At 30.9% G+C, this 15,115-nt stretch overlaps 3 protein-coding genes and 1 long non-coding RNA gene across 8 annotated transcripts; 1 reads left to right on the top strand and 3 right to left on the bottom strand.

Annotated features, from left to right (window-relative positions):
- Positions 1 to 4,514: 4,514 nt before the first annotated feature.
- LOC126671172 (F-box/FBD/LRR-repeat protein At4g26340-like) lies at positions 4,515 to 9,605 on the bottom strand. Of its 4 annotated transcripts, XR_007638946.2 has the most exons (8): positions 8,516 to 9,605; positions 8,298 to 8,441; positions 7,820 to 8,100; positions 7,627 to 7,680; positions 7,402 to 7,455; positions 6,541 to 7,197; positions 5,894 to 6,103; positions 4,515 to 4,845 (listed from the first exon to the last, which is right to left on the bottom strand). XR_007638946.2 is itself a non-coding variant. In XM_050364897.2 (5 exons), exons 1-5 carry the CDS (start codon positions 9,434 to 9,436, stop codon positions 7,422 to 7,424), a joined length of 1,434 nt encoding a protein of 477 aa, XP_050220854.1. In that variant the 5' UTR covers positions 9,437 to 9,605; the 3' UTR covers positions 6,308 to 7,421. The 4 variants fall into 4 exon arrangements, 1 of the variants encoding a protein (XP_050220854.1); XR_007638947.2 differs by having other exon boundaries at positions 5,894 to 6,132; positions 6,541 to 7,455; XR_007638945.2 differs by having other exon boundaries at positions 6,541 to 7,455.
- A 47-nt stretch (positions 9,606 to 9,652) lies between these two features.
- LOC126671173 (uncharacterized) lies at positions 9,653 to 10,664 on the top strand. Its single transcript, XR_007638949.1, has 2 exons — positions 9,653 to 10,195; positions 10,277 to 10,664. It is a non-coding gene; the product is annotated as an uncharacterized LOC126671173 (long non-coding RNA).
- A 57-nt stretch (positions 10,665 to 10,721) lies between these two features.
- LOC126671170 (uncharacterized) lies at positions 10,722 to 13,010 on the bottom strand. 2 transcript variants are annotated; one of them, XM_050364895.2, is made up of 4 exons: positions 12,916 to 13,010; positions 11,671 to 12,510; positions 11,428 to 11,604; positions 10,722 to 11,354 (listed from the first exon to the last, which is right to left on the bottom strand). In XM_050364895.2, exons 2-4 carry the CDS (start codon positions 11,716 to 11,718, stop codon positions 10,992 to 10,994), a joined length of 588 nt encoding a protein of 195 aa, XP_050220852.1. In that variant the 5' UTR covers positions 11,719 to 12,510; positions 12,916 to 13,010; the 3' UTR covers positions 10,722 to 10,991. The 2 variants fall into 2 exon arrangements, with proteins under 2 accessions (XP_050220852.1, XP_050220850.1); XM_050364893.2 differs by having other exon boundaries at positions 11,671 to 11,829; positions 12,916 to 13,003.
- LOC126671171 (uncharacterized) lies at positions 12,757 to 14,899 on the bottom strand. The gene is given in 7 exon segments (XM_050364896.2): positions 12,757 to 13,048; positions 13,161 to 13,205; positions 13,558 to 13,626; positions 13,774 to 13,886; positions 14,390 to 14,449; positions 14,550 to 14,628; positions 14,630 to 14,899. Coding segments are annotated over 6 exon segments (522 nt in total). The 5' UTR covers positions 14,797 to 14,899; the 3' UTR covers positions 12,757 to 13,048; positions 13,161 to 13,171.
- Between the last annotated feature and the right edge of the window lie 216 nt (positions 14,900 to 15,115).

Genomic DNA, 15,115 nt, shown 5'->3' with positions numbered 1-15,115 from the left:
TAATAATATTATGACACTGTTATGAAAATATAATCTAATTATTTATAAACTACGTAAAATAAGTTATGCAAAAATTATGATAAAGTTATAATAATTTTATGCTAAAATTATGATAAAAATATGATAATATTATGAAAATGTTATCTAATTTTGTATAAATTATGTAAAATAAATGCAAAAGAATATGATAAGATTAATATCATGATACAATTATGATAAGATTATGATAGTAAAATAATAATTTATTATTATCATTATAATTAGAATATGTATGTTAGAAATATATTTTATCAAATTTTAATTATTTTATTCAGTTTATATAAAATTTTAAAGCTGCTATTAATATAATAAAATATAAAATAAATAGTAGCACATATTTAAAATTAATAGAAAAATTTAATATTAATTACATTTTTATAATTATTTTAAAGAACGAATAATAAAAAGAAACGGAAAAAATTGAATATTTGAACAAATTAAAAAGAAAATTAAATTTAATACCAATTTGTGATCTGCACATTTGCACTTAATTCAAAGAATAAAAAAAATTGAATATTAAAAATTGGATGTTTGAACAAATGAAAAAGAAATTTGTGGTCTGCACAATTGTAAAACTTGTCAGATGCAGAGAGAAAAAAAAATAAAAAGAGAGAAATGTGGTGGTCAAGTTACATATGATATAATCAGAGTAAAATTATAATTTTATTAGACACAGAGAGTATAAATATGAAAAAGTTGAAATAATGATGTATTTTTTATATGTTTTTCGTATTAATATAGAATTTATAAATATTTTTATATTTTAAATAAATATGTAATCTTTTCAATAATTTTATAAGAATGACCCAATAGATAAATTTTGGTCCAAATAATTTTTAAATTCAAGAGTGTTTGAATTTTTTAAAATAATAAATAAATTTTAAATTTAAAAATAAAATTCAGAAGTTGTAGAATTTATTTTTCAAAATAATTGTTTTTTTTTTAATTTTTTTTCAACAAAAATTTCCTAAAATTAATTTTTCCCAAAGAATTTTTAAAAATAACTTTTTTTGAGAAAAAAAAATTAACTTTTTTATTTTGAAAAAAAAATTCTTATTTTTCTTTTTTAGAAATTCCAATTTGATTTTTAATTTTGTTTTTGTCATCTCAAAGTATGAATTTCAAATATTTTGAATTTTTTTTGGAGCTTTTATGACCCAATCCAACTCAAAATTACCTAATCCGAAATTACTCAAAAACATTATGAGCCAAAATTGCACAAATCCAAAAAAGCCCACCCAAAATCACCTATATGCCACCTCTAATTAGTACTTATGTAAAGCCACTAATTAGTTAAAAGATGAGCTACCCAATCATTTGCTGACAGCCAAGTTTAACACATACTAGAATATCAGTTTTTAACTCATTTGAGCACAATAACAAATAGGGCTTTCATTTTCAGATCTATAATTTGTTTATTTTTTACTGTTTTTTCACCATTAAACATGTATAAAGAGCGTCTTTAAAGAATTTAATACTCATTTCATGTTATGTAGAATGATTTTATGATTTTATGGAATTAAATTACACTATTTCTGCAATTTTCTTGTATTTTGTTGTATTTCTGCGTTTTTTTTATTCTGCAGAACGATTTGTTGATGATGATTGGTTGCTGAATTATTGTAATATTACAGTGTTGTTGATTTTATGTTGACTTGATGTTGATATCAATATATTTTTTTTATTTTAACATTGACAAATAAGATAATATTGTCTGTGAAATAAACTAAAAAAATTAAATTAAATTAATACTAGATAATGATATGGTAGCATCGGGGAAGAAGAAAAATAATGATGTTAAATTATTGTAATGTTACAATGTTGATTTTATGTTGACATCGTGTTGATATTATGTTGATATTTAATTAATTTTAACATTAACGAAAAAGAACACATTATATGTGAAATAAAATAAAAAAAATGAAATTAAAATGAAAAATGTTGAAAAAATAAAAATTAATGTCAAAAAAGATTGAAAAATTTAAATTAGTTAGTTTATTACATATGTTGATTTTGTGTTGATATCGTGTTGATATTAAAACTGACGAAAAATATCAACAGTAACAAAAAGTCAAAATCCAAAAAAAAATCAAAAAAATCAAAAATAACGTGAATTCTTATTTCTCAAAAAGAGGGAGGTCAAACTATGTAATCATTTAATAAGTGTGTAGTACGTGTAATTCATGAATTACAATAAATATAATATTTGTGAAATTCAATGTAATGATATTATTTACAATTCATTTTAAATATGAATTATTAATATCCTAAATATTTACAATGTTGCACAGTTGATTTTATATTGATCTTGTGTTGATATGTTGTTGATTTTATGTTGATAATCAGTTTGTATTTGCTTGATTTTAACATTGGAAAATTTTACTCTAAAAAAACATTGGTAAATTAGATAATTTTGTCCGTGAAATAAACTAAAAAATAATAAAATTTAACTGAGAATAGATAATGATATGTTAGCATTATCATGTTGACATGTTGTTGATTTCTTGTTGATATTTATTGATTGTCACAGTTTTTCAAAAATATATGTTTTATTTTATTTTTTATGTTGATTCGTTGTTGATTTATGGTTGACATTATGTTGATATATTAAAACCGATGGATATATAATTGGACTATAAAACACCAAAGAATGTATTTATAAAAAAAAAATATCTTCACTAAATTAGCATTAATTGTTAGTATCATAGTAGTAATTCTGCTAAAAACAACAAAAGTACAAAAATTCAAAATAAATGAATCAGATAAAGAAATTATCAAAGTAAGTACTCAAAACTAGGGCCGAGGAAGAACCGAACCAGACCAAAAATTCGAACCGAACCGAAATGAACTTCGTTGTTTGGTTCGGTGTTTCGGTGAAAACGGTTTAGTTCGGTTCCTACTTTAGGTAAAGTTCGGAGTTCGTTGTTCGGTTCGGTTTGGGTGTTTTGAAAACCGAAAAACCGAAAAAACCGAAGTTTAATATAAAATATATAATTTAAAAAAAAATATACATATATACTCATATTTATATGTTTTTTGTCTTTATATCTTAATTATTGTTGATATATGAATTAATAATTGTTATTTAAACATATATGAAAGTTTATTAGACTTTAATTATTTAATATTTGAATTAATTTTAATAAAAAATATAAAAAAATAAAAAAAGTAATTAAATTCGGTTTAAACCGAACCGAACCAAACCGAAATTTTTCGGTTTGGTTCGATTTATTTACTTCCAAACTAAAAGTTCGGTTCGGTTTGGAAAATTTCCAAACCGAAAACCGAAAAAACCGAAAATTTTCCCACCGAACCGAACCGACCGATGCTTACCTCTACTCAAAACAATATGAAATAACAAAAATAAAAAGTCAAATAAAAAATTAAAAATTAAAATCATCCTTACATATAAAAAAAATATTAAACATACAACCAACACAATAGTTCACCAATTAAAAAATCTATTTCAAAAAATCTAATAATTGTTTTCCGTCTTCCACCTTCCATACTTAACCAAACTTTGACAACGCTGGTTATGATACAATTCCATTTCATCCAACGAATATGACAAATGATTATGATTGCAATCAATCAAATGCTCGACGAATAAACGATATGTCAACAATAAAACCTTTTCAAATTCATAGGTTGCAGTGGAAGATTTCTTCTTTAAAGAACCAGAAGTTGACCTAGTCTTAGGTGACTGCTACAATCAATATCATATCAACAATATATCAAAATGTATATTAATTTTTTTTATTTTAATTTCTAATTTAAAGAAGTGAAGTTAAATTAGCATTATAGAAAAATACAAAGATGAAATACCTTAATGAAGGCATCATACAAAACCTTATCAAATTCACTGAAATGTTTCTTTTTCGAAGAACTAGAAGTTGACCTAGTCTTAAGTGACTGTTACAATCAACATCATATCAACAACATGTCAATAAGTGAAAAGACAAAAATTAATATGTCTTTCAAAAACATAACAAATATTGATTTTGTGTTGAATGCTGATATATGAAAAAAAATAAAAAATTATAAAAATACTAAATGTTGATTAATCATGAGCAAAAAAAAAACAAAAAAAAAAATAAAAAATAAAAATAGTATAAAAAAATTAAAAATGAATATTACCCAATTTATTAAATATTGTTGATTTTATGTTGATTTTAAAACTGACAAAAATCAACATTCAAAAAAATTCAAAATCCAAAATAAAGAAAAAAAAATATACCATAAAATCAACCAAATATCAACATAAAATTAATAAAAAAAAATATCATTATCCGGTCTCAATTTAATTTATTTTCATTTTTAGTTTGATTATATATCAACAATATCGTCTTTCTTTATCAATGTTAAAAGCAATAAAATATCAATTGAAAATCAACAAAATATCAACTGAAGATTAACAAAATATCAACACAATGTCAACACAAAATTAAAGTAAAATTAGCAGTGTAACATTGTAATTATTCAGAAATATTAATAATTCATATTTAAAATAGTTGATTGTAAACAATATCATTACACTTAGTTTCACGATAAACTACATTTATTGTTACTGACAAAAAAGAAAAAAAAAAGGCCAAAAATACAAAAAGTAAGTAATTATCGAGACGACTATGGGGATTGTGATTTCTACTACAACATGTGCCCAGCGGCCACTAACTCCAGTAGTATGTTCCGATGACATCATATATGATTGTAAGATCACCGTTTTGACGGGCAAGAACTCCTCATCTACATTGATATTAGATTTAAAGTTCTCGTCTTTGGTACAACAAACATATATTATATCACCTGCGAAACCAAAAGAAGTTGACATTCAATACGTGCAAAAACACACACAGAACTTTGAAAAAGTCTTGCAATAACATTAAAGAATGACACGATCTTCTACCTCAGCTGATATCTAGTTAAACTAGAGAGCGTAAAAAGATCCAATCTCATAGAATGATACACGAAGCTAAAATTCCAATACAATAGTCATTATCACAATCTTCTTCTAACTCGATTAATTTTTCCAATTACTATAACTATTCAAAAATGTACCATGAATTTATATACATGGTTGAGCATAACCTTAAAAATTCATAAATACTCACAACTAGCTAACATTGCTACAAGATCAGCAGCAAAGAGATTTCAAACAAAAAGAAATATAGATACAGAAAGAATGCAGTGCAAAAGAAGCTAAAGATATGATGATTATGCTTAAGCTGTAAATTTTTAGTGTAAAGCGGCTAAAGATCTGATGATTGTTCTATAAAGAAACATAGAAAATGCACATAAAAGAGTAAATCATTAGAAGACTGTATAATGTACAATTTAAGCAACATTATGCACAAAATAACCTCTAGAAATTTGATAAACTTAATGGTTCATTGCCTAAAGTCAAGGTCCTTGAAAGTAGTTTAAAATCTTAGGATACATATTAAACTAGCAACGCCTTTATGGAATTGGAGATTTTCCGTTACAGCAAGTTGGCACTAGGAAGGGAAAGAGCCAACCCTCCTTGTAATATACATGATATGATCCCTAAAATCACAAAAGGAGCACAAATATTTGGTAGGTTAAGCCACTGTTGAAAAACAATTAAGCAGCCACTAGCCTTGCACAATTACAATAATGCAAGAACTTGCACAGAGAACAAAAAAGTGATGGCTAAGAGATGAGGAGTGTTGATGCATCTTAGGCATTGTTGCAGCACAAGCAATTAATTCAACAAATTTATTGACAACTCCTAATCCGTTCACAAGTAATTTAATAATAGGCCTTCACTAAAAAAAATTCAATTAAACAGAGACACAACAATTGTTAAGAAAATCATGGGAAAAGGAAAAAAAACCGTTGTTCTTCCTTCTCTACCGCTGCCGCTCTTCCTTTTTCGCCGTTGCCGTTCTGCCTCACCAAATTTCAGATGTTATCGCCGCTGCCGTTCTGCCTCACCAAATTTTAGATATTATCGCCGCCGACTTTTCCGTCTTTACCATCGATCTAATGCCTCCACCGCCGTTTCATTTTCTGCATCATTTCGTTGCCTCCTCCGCAGCTAAATCTTCACCATCATGGAGAAGAGGAAAGAAACTACCGATAATGAGAGAAAATAGATGAAATTGTAGAAAAGATAATAATATAAAAATTAGGTCTAAAAAAGTAAATTAAAATGGTGCTCAATGTAAATAATTAAATCATTAAGTATAAAAGTAAATGTCTAAGAAAAACCCGTAAAACATATAAAAAGCCCTAACAAATACTAGCGTGCAAAAAGTTCTCTTATTTTTTTTCAGTCATTTTAGCACAATAACAAATACAAGGGGTGCAACAGTTCTTATTTAATTCCTTACCACAACATATCTCATCTAACTTAAAAAAAAATAGAAGCAAAGGTAAAATAAAATAAAATAAAAATAAAAAAGTATATCACTTTATAACAACACAATCACCCCAAAAATATTATATGCCCCAAAAGACACTCATAAAGTTGTTACTTACAATTTCAGTGACTAAGTTGGTGTTGGCGCGAGATCAAACAAGAATCCGAGAACACAAAGCATATCACAACAACGAACACTTCAACATCATTGGAGGGAGAGGAAATTGGTGATCGGAGGATTGGATAATGGTGTTAATGGACGAAGATAGAGGAAAGGAGTCAGGTTAACGAAAAAAGAAAGAGAATGAAAATAGAGATGACGATATTTTAGTCTATTTTAAGAGATGAAAAATAAAGAAACGGAGCCCTAAAAACAGTAGAAAGCACATTAAAAAGGGAAACCTATTCCTAAAAGTAAATTTTCAAATTTGAATACCAAATCCAAATTATATTCCCATTCCAAATTGGGTTACCAAAACATCCCCTTAGGTCTTCCATTGCGTTAAAAACGCCAAAATTCCTGCAAAACTCAAAAATTAAAGGAAGATCTTCCACCTTGAGTTAGTTCCAAGCTTTCCAGTTGTAAGCATCAAATATTTCAATAATAACACAATCTGTCGCTTCAAGAATCAAGCTTTCTCTCATGTTATTAGCTAATAGCTTAATCTGAAACATATCAACCCAAAATTGCCAGTTTTCAAGCCTTATAATCTCTTGTACCATTGAGTTATTATCCTTCTGTCACTGCTTGTTGACGTCGTTAAGCATATCAAGATCTAAAAGATTTGGGAAAATAATCAAACTGGGGAAAATTTAGACTAGCAGGATAAAATTAGTCATCACAAGGTTAAAGTTATGAGACAGTGGTGAACATTCTTACGCCATCTTATTCTAAAAGATTTTCAGTATGAATTCACATTTTTGGTAGAAATTCAAAACTCGAAACTATCGCAAATAGCAATCACTTGACAAGCACATACCTTTATATCATAGAGACAAGCTAGGAACACAGTTTAGCAGCATTATTCGAACAACTGATACATGAAAGTGAGAGCTAAAGATCAATTTATAAATTCATCAAGAAGGCAGGATTGTGCTATAGAGAAAAAGAGAAATTTCAGAGATCAAAAGCAATTAAATTACGATACACCCAATTGAATTAAAGCACTGTATAATTAAAAATATAAAGTCAAAATACATTGTACCTTTCTCTAGTGCCCATTCGAATAAGAGCAACCTTTGGGTCCAAAGCTGTGGATCTGAAAGTTTGTTCCTTTAAGCAGTTCGGATTCGGACATATAAAGTTTTATAATTCAAATGGGAAAGAGTTTGATTGTTTATAAATACGAGAATCTAAAAAAAGTTAAATAATAAATTAGAATTTAAAACTGAGAGTACATAGAATGTTCAATTTTAACTTGACATGTCTTTGGCAACACTGATAACTTGTTTAAAAGCTCTTCTTTGAATGGTTCTTCAGAATCGTCAGAAGAAAACGCTAAGACGTAAAATTCCTTCAACGCCTTTGCGTTTCTCACGATGTATTCTAGAATTTTCACATCTCCTGAACAGCCTGAGTATCCCTTAAATTCAAACCTTTCGATGGATGAGTTCAAGCACTGGGGCACAGCATTTTGTTCATCATCCCAATATTCCGATGGAAAAAATTGTTTATGAACCTGGGGAAAGAGATTAATTATTGGGGTTGATGTTAGCATAGTTCGACATTGAATAGCAACAAGTAATTTAGTAGCAGTTTCAAAATTGTTGCAATAGTATTTAACAGAAATAGAAAATATGACCATTATTGCGGCTAACATAGCTTGCCGAAAAACATGTAATTTACACTCATATAGATACAGATGATAGTACTAACCTTATTGAGTGCAAGAACTTTTAAATTTGGTAAAATTCTGAGCATATGAAGCAAATTTGACATGCCACTTTGGAAAGTTCTCAGCACCAAGTGATTCAAGTTAGGAAAAGAAGGCACATTTTTGGTGGATGCATCAAAAATATCCTGAAAATTAGTTAGATCAATTATCAGTAGATTAGATGAAAACGAGAAATAGTGAAAGGACAAAAGATGATAACCTGGAGAATGTCTGGAGACAAGGTTAAGACTTTAACAGTAGTAGAAATATTGGAGATAAATTGAAGTGCAGCCGATTGAATAGCGGCATCTTTAGGGTGATAGGAGAGATATGAATTAAGATACAAAGCCGCATGAACTATTGAGCATGAATTAGCCTTAATGTCAACTATTAGACAGTGAAGACTTAAAAGCTCAAGAAATTCAAGCTTAGGCGCATCGACAACAACCCTAGTGTTTTTCATGTAGCATCCACTCCACATGTTAAGCTTGATAACTTTCAATGAAGAAGACTGTATATGGATAGTCTTACACTTATTATGAAAGTCCATTAATCTATACATAATCAATTCTTGTAGATTAAATAAACACGATAACAGTCTTCCTATGGTAGAATCACCTGGATACTCGATTGCTACAAGATGAAGGATCTTGAGATTCGGCATACATATAGTTTCTGGAAAATAAATCTTATCAATAAAACAGCCACGTCCCTGAAGCTTCAAAACCTTTACGGATCCGCAGCTGAAAAGATGACCAGGAACTGCAACACCTCCTTGGTTGATGCAAAGATCCAGCTCCTCAATTTTATAACTAACCGCAGCTTCAATCCATGACTTTAAGCTTGAACTTGGACAATCTCCTTCAATTTGAAGTCTAAATCTTTTGATGGATGGGAACGAGCGAACCGTCACAGCCCTGCTAACGAAATCCAGGAATGGTTTGGGATTAACAGTGCGTCGAGTGTGTAGATCTAGATCGGCAAGAGCGGTCCATTTGTGTCTCCAACCCCTTGACAAAACGCTGGTTGTGGCCGCATCTTTTGTTGAGAGACGTGACAATATTTCACATTGAATTTCATTTGGTAATTTGCTGATCCTATCTTCATATGCCATCTCCAAATCTTTTGATTCAGAACCCATTTGTGGAAGATGACATGTTGGGGATGATGGTAGTAACTAATAGGTCATATTTAAAACCCGGCCGGTTCGACCGATTTGACTTGGAACCAGAGGAGTGCCATAGGTCCGTAATTTCTGGTTAATTGTATGAAGGAGATTTAGGAATTTACCTCGACACGGAAAAGTCAACACAAATACATTATAGTTTTAATTTTATTTGGATTTTACACTCCGTGTTCAAAATATTTATAATTATACTCTATTTCATATATGCAAGGCAAAAGGGTTAAAAAAAAACCCTAAACTTATGCCTGCAGAATTATTATGTCCCTAAACTATGACTCGGTATGACTCAGCTCCAGTACTTTTTTAATTGGGTTAATTAAACCCTCTTTACCGAGTCAGTCTATTTTTTACTCAGCACCGTTTGTCATCTATTAACTCCGTTAAATACCGTTGGACCCTATTTAATACTGTCAACAGTTCTTCCCCAATTCCATAAATCGTTGTTGCCAATATAAACCCTAATTTTCTACCTAAATCAAATTAACCTAGATTCATACAATCAATTAAAAAACCAAAGCCTACAACAAAAGCAAATGGCTTCTTCATCTTCAATTTCAAGAGCAGCATCTTCAAGGGCTAGAGACATGGAAGTTGGTGATTGTGATTATGTACCTCGGCCAATAATTTGTAATTGTGGGGAAGAGACTTTGATATACACTGCTTGGACGGAAAAAAAATTACGGTAGGAGGTTTTATGGTTGCCGAAACTATCAGGTGAGTTTTTCTAGTGTAATTACACTGCTAATATTTCAGCATTTTGCTTGGTGATTGAATAATAAAATTGTTGAGATGTAGGTTGGAGGATGTGATGTGTTCAAGTGGATTGATCCTGTCATGCCTCAAAGAGCTAGGGTAGTTATTCATGAGCTGAATATGGAAAAAAATCAACTGATGAGGCAGAATAGTAGGCTTGTGAAGTTATAAAGAGATGCACAAGATGGAACAATGATTCATGAGTTAAGTGAGGAGGTGGAAAAGATTGGTAAAGAGAAGAAGAAATTGGAAGAAATTTTGAGTCCAATGTCTAAGAAAAAGAATGTGTACAAATGGACATGTTTCATTGCTTTGTTTTGTTTAGTTTAGCTTACTGAATTTGCTTGCTCAGTTTGAAAGCAATTGGTAAGAAAAAATATGTATGTTGTGTTTTGTTTGAATATGAAATGAGATTGATTGTGTTGCATTACATACTATTGTACTTATTATGTTTACCATTAATATCTGTAGTAAAATACAGAAACAATTTGTTTCAAATTCGTATCCATTCATATATAACTAATTAAGGATCATTACATATAGTTTGGAATGCTCATTTACATGCTAAAAAGCAGGTGAGCATACTTACAAAAGCAAAAACCAAATATGATCCCACTATACCAAAAGCAAAAACCCAATATGATCCCACTAAATCAAAAGCAAAAGAACTTGTGATCCCACTAGATCATCAGCAAAACAGTAGCAAAATAACAGTTTGGTTGTGTCATAAGCAAAAAACTAGCAAAATAACAATTTCCTAAGTCTCTGATGGTGGAGCTTGTGAAATTCCAGCTTGTGAACTCCCTGATGGAACATCGTTGTTTGATTTGCTTAGGTTGTTAATCATTTGCTGCCTTTGGAATTGTAACTTGCTGGCAGTTGTAGCTCGTTTGCCTCTACATGTTAACTCTGTCTCCATATTGAATCCTAAGTCTCCATGTCCATGCCCTTCCTGGTAAAACTTGACCTTGTTCAAGTTATTTGGATCAGATGGCATCTTGTGGCTTCGAATGCCAGAAGGTTGTGTAAGGGCATGTCTAAATGACCATGCATCTCCTTCCTTCTCAGTTCTTTGAGACAAAAAAGGAGGAATGTTCAACTGAGCTGATGACATGGATCCCTACAAACAACATAAGGCAATCATAAAGAACTATTTGAACTTATGAAATTTTAAAATGGCAATTAGTATATACCTGAAAACTTGGAACACTAGTGTCACCATATGTTACTCCTAATCCCAATCCACCAACAGATGAACTCCCAGGGCCTTTAAACTTCTTTGCATAGTTCCTAGCAAGGCTTTGACTCAATCTCTTTGACTTTTTGGGACTTCCAGGACCTCTTTCAGTTTGTTCAGTACCCAAATGACTCTGCATTACACCATAATTCAGTATCACATCAAACATAAATGAGAATTTTAATAAATACAAGTTTACCTGAGATGCTTGATCCCTTAAAATATTATCAGTTACAGTTTGCTGCATGTGGATTCTTTGCTCTGGGTTCTCTGGATTGTCATCCCTTGCAGGCCAAACACCATCATTGCCCCCAGCACTTGCAGCTCCAACACTCTCATTGGCCCCTAAACCTCCAACCTGATTCTCTTTCAAGCACTAATGAAAACATATATTGCACGAGAACTTCTCGAGTTTTGCATTTCAATATTTCGTTTCCATTTCTGAAAACGCTACTAAAACTACAAAACTCTATATCTAAAAGTTTTCCTAGTAAATAAAATTCATTTATGAGGCTCTATATTATCAAAAAAACAAATTACTATATTTAATTATAAGCTAATGAATGAAGTTAGAATTTTTATTTGGCAGCTTTGGTTTTAAGTTAGAATTTTTCATTCAATAAGTTTAGTTTTAACTATCTATGTATCAGTTAATTGGCTATTAATCACCCATGGCACTCAAGCCCGCTAAACCCCTGAACTAAATTTTGGCCCGCTAAACTCCCTAAATTTTATTTAATGATCAACTAAACCCCTTACGGACAAAAATACCCCTAGCGCCGTCTTTTTTGGTTAACTGACATTTAAAGAAAAACTGTGACGGCGCCACATCATCTGCCACATCATCAAAATCCACATCTCGTGCAATATATGTTTTCATTTGTTTATTTATAAAATGATAGGAAATTCTCAGGTTGATGCAGTATCAGGAATAAACTATAGAATATCCATTGAGATTTAAGTAATAGCCAGTTAGTTGATTCGGATCAGGAACGAGTCAATGCATATCCAACAGCAGCAGCATGCTGTTCAAATCGAACTGTACCAAAAATTTGAATTCTTTTGAACCAAAACAAACTGATTTTCTACAAATTTTAAGTCTGTAAAACCAAACCAAACCAAACCAGTCGATTTGATTGGTCTTATGACCCAATTCGATCATTTGGATTGGTTTTTGCACACTCCTAGATACACATGCTAGCATATGATCTTACGTTATGAACAAGGATGTTTACACAACATATTTCTTTTTTTTGCTCCTTATACATTGATATATGCTATTCAATTTAATCAACTTAAATTTCAATATTATATATGCTATTCAATATAATCAATTAAAATTTCAGTTGCTAACAAAAAGAATGCATTACATATATGAAGCATGTGGTTGGAGAACTGGTTAGAATTCAGAATCTTACTGTAAATACGAAACTAAAACACGCACCATTGAATTACCCCGGATAAAAATCGATATCCTTGGAAGGACCTTTACGAAGTTTATCTTGCAGGTCCAGTTGCTTGGGTACTACAAGTTCAGTTCCCTCCCCAGATGCGCCGAAATATCTCTCTAGTATCATCTGCAACCAAAAAAAATAGTGATAAATATAGAGAGAAAAGGGAATTCATAATAATAATATATGCGTAAACAGTATCTCTTCAATGAGAAAAAATATAATGTGGATTGCGTACCACAGCTGCATTTACTCTTTTGTCGAGTTCCCTTGCTGAGGCCCCCTGAAAGAAAATAGATATATCGTATCACTCTGAATCTTAAACGTTCATGTGACAAGGTCTCAACAGAAACATACAATCCCTTTCACTGGCCTGATATGGGAATTTAAAAGGAATCACCGTCTTTAACCAAAACTAAGAGAAACAAACTTTTATTCTGTTGTCCTACTGACGATAATGGAGATTATTATTCAGATTCCACAGAATATCTTAGTTCACTAGACACGCAACTGAAGATAAATCCTAATTTTTGAACTATTAGACAATATAGAACAGAACCACAAAAGCGATCTCATAAATTCACGTTACTAGTAATAAACAATTACAAAGCAATATGCATCTTAGTAATAGTTACATGTTAATCATCCGATAAGTAGCATCTGTACATGTCCCATGTTCATCCTGCAGATATACTCTCCAACCCCTGAAGTTTAAAATCAAAATTTATTAGCCAATCATTTATGTACAGATAATCAAGAAATACACCTTAATCAATACATCTACAATGTGTAAGAATGGAATCAAATTGACCGTAAAACTATAGATTCAACACATAAAAAGAAGATTTCACCTTTCAGCTGCTCGAACAGCGAATCTTCCAGCAACACTACGAACTTTGTTGGGTTGAGGGGTTTCCTTTCCATCTCGAGAATTTGGAAGCCCAATTATAAACTCATCCACCTCCTACAATTTTCTCAGTTAGAAAATATCAAAAATACGCTCTCTTTGAATTAGATCATGTGCAATTATCTTGCATGATTTCATCTCCTTCAAAGTGATCTTTTTCAATTTAAGCACAAACTAAAATCCTTCCAAGAATATCTAATTTTCAGCATGGTCTCTACTCGCTAGACATGAATTATGGCAACTATAGGCTTTTCAAACACTCAAATGCAACTGAATTCAATAAAATTGCAGTCTTTTTAAAATTACAAACAAATTTTATGGTGACGCGGACTCAGTCTCCCGAACTGAAGCCCCAAATCAATGTCAAACCCTGAAATGTGGACCGTCCGCAAGCCCACATGCCTAACAATTTCGGGCTATAATGGCCGACAGCCTAGTCCCAACCAAGAAGGGCCATGGCACCCAGATGGCTTAGATTTAGATCACTAGGCCAAACTCGAGCAGACAACATTTCAAACACATTGATACTAAATCAAACTCAATTTTCCAAAATAATTAACCCAATCTTCAGCAATTCCAAGAATCCTAAGCTCAAGCTTGTCCCCACGCAATTCCAAAACCTACCCTTCAGAAAGGAAAAAAATCAAGATTTAAAATGAATTCTCAAATAAATGAAAGCCTAAAAAAAGAGTGAAAATAAATAAAAATAAATTTGGTTACAGTGAGAGGTTTAAAGGAGAAGCCTTTACTAATGGCAAGACCAGTACGAGACAAACCCAAGTCAAGTCCCAAACTGTGAATCATTTTTCCGGCGAACAGCATTTGGAGGAATTTCTTGAATGGACAACACCGCTCTTAGCTTTGGGTTGTGACTGTAAATTTGAGGTGGTGACTGTTGAAGAGAATTGAGTTTTGAAGGGAATAAGAATTGTGGTGAGTTACTGAAAGGGATTTGTAATGAAGACATTTTTAGAGGAATAATTATACATACAGTTGATGAACAGTTTTAAGTGTTTAGCTTTGGAGATGGAGATGACATTGGCTGTTTTGGGCCATTTCTACTAACTGAAGCCTTTAAACCATTTTTAACCTGAAAATTTTGGGCTAACACTTCAAAGCATGCATTTCAAGGCTTGGTCTAGTGGCCAAGTTTCTATGAGTTAATTAAAAAAAATGGTCTTTACCTAAAATATTCCCGTCAATACGTTTGATACTTTCCGTTTTGAATAATACAATTTCCATCTTTCTTTTTAAATTTTTAGGTTTTCTATTTTCTATTTTTAAAT

The sequence above is a fragment of the Mercurialis annua genome, linkage group LG3 (assembly GCF_937616625.2).
Source record: "Mercurialis annua linkage group LG3, ddMerAnnu1.2, whole genome shotgun sequence".
Taxonomy (NCBI): Eukaryota; Viridiplantae; Streptophyta; class Magnoliopsida; order Malpighiales; family Euphorbiaceae; genus Mercurialis; species Mercurialis annua.
Note: the sequence above shows the minus strand (reverse complement) of the source record. Positions and strands in the feature narration are given on the sequence as shown.

Bases quoted from the DNA above. Each gene is read 5' to 3' on its own strand.
- LOC126671172 (XM_050364897.2), bottom strand. From the start codon at position 9,436: ATGGGTTCTGAATCAAAAGATTTGGAGATGGCATATGAAGATAGGATC. The intron at 7,681-7,819 runs GTACTCTCAGTT...ACAAACTTTCAG, and splicing joins GTTAAAATTGAACATTCTAT to ATCCACAGCTTTGGACCCAA. The intron at 7,456-7,626 runs GTACAATGTATT...TTCATGTATCAG, and splicing joins CGAATGGGCACTAGAGAAAG to TTGTTCGAATAATGCTGCTA.
- LOC126671170 (XM_050364893.2), bottom strand. The intron at 11,605-11,670 runs GTAAACTTGTAT...GGTGTAATGCAG, and splicing joins TAAGGGATCAAGCATCTCAG to AGTCATTTGGGTACTGAACA. The intron at 11,355-11,427 runs GTATATACTAAT...TGTTGTTTGTAG, and splicing joins CTAGTGTTCCAAGTTTTCAG to GGATCCATGTCATCAGCTCA.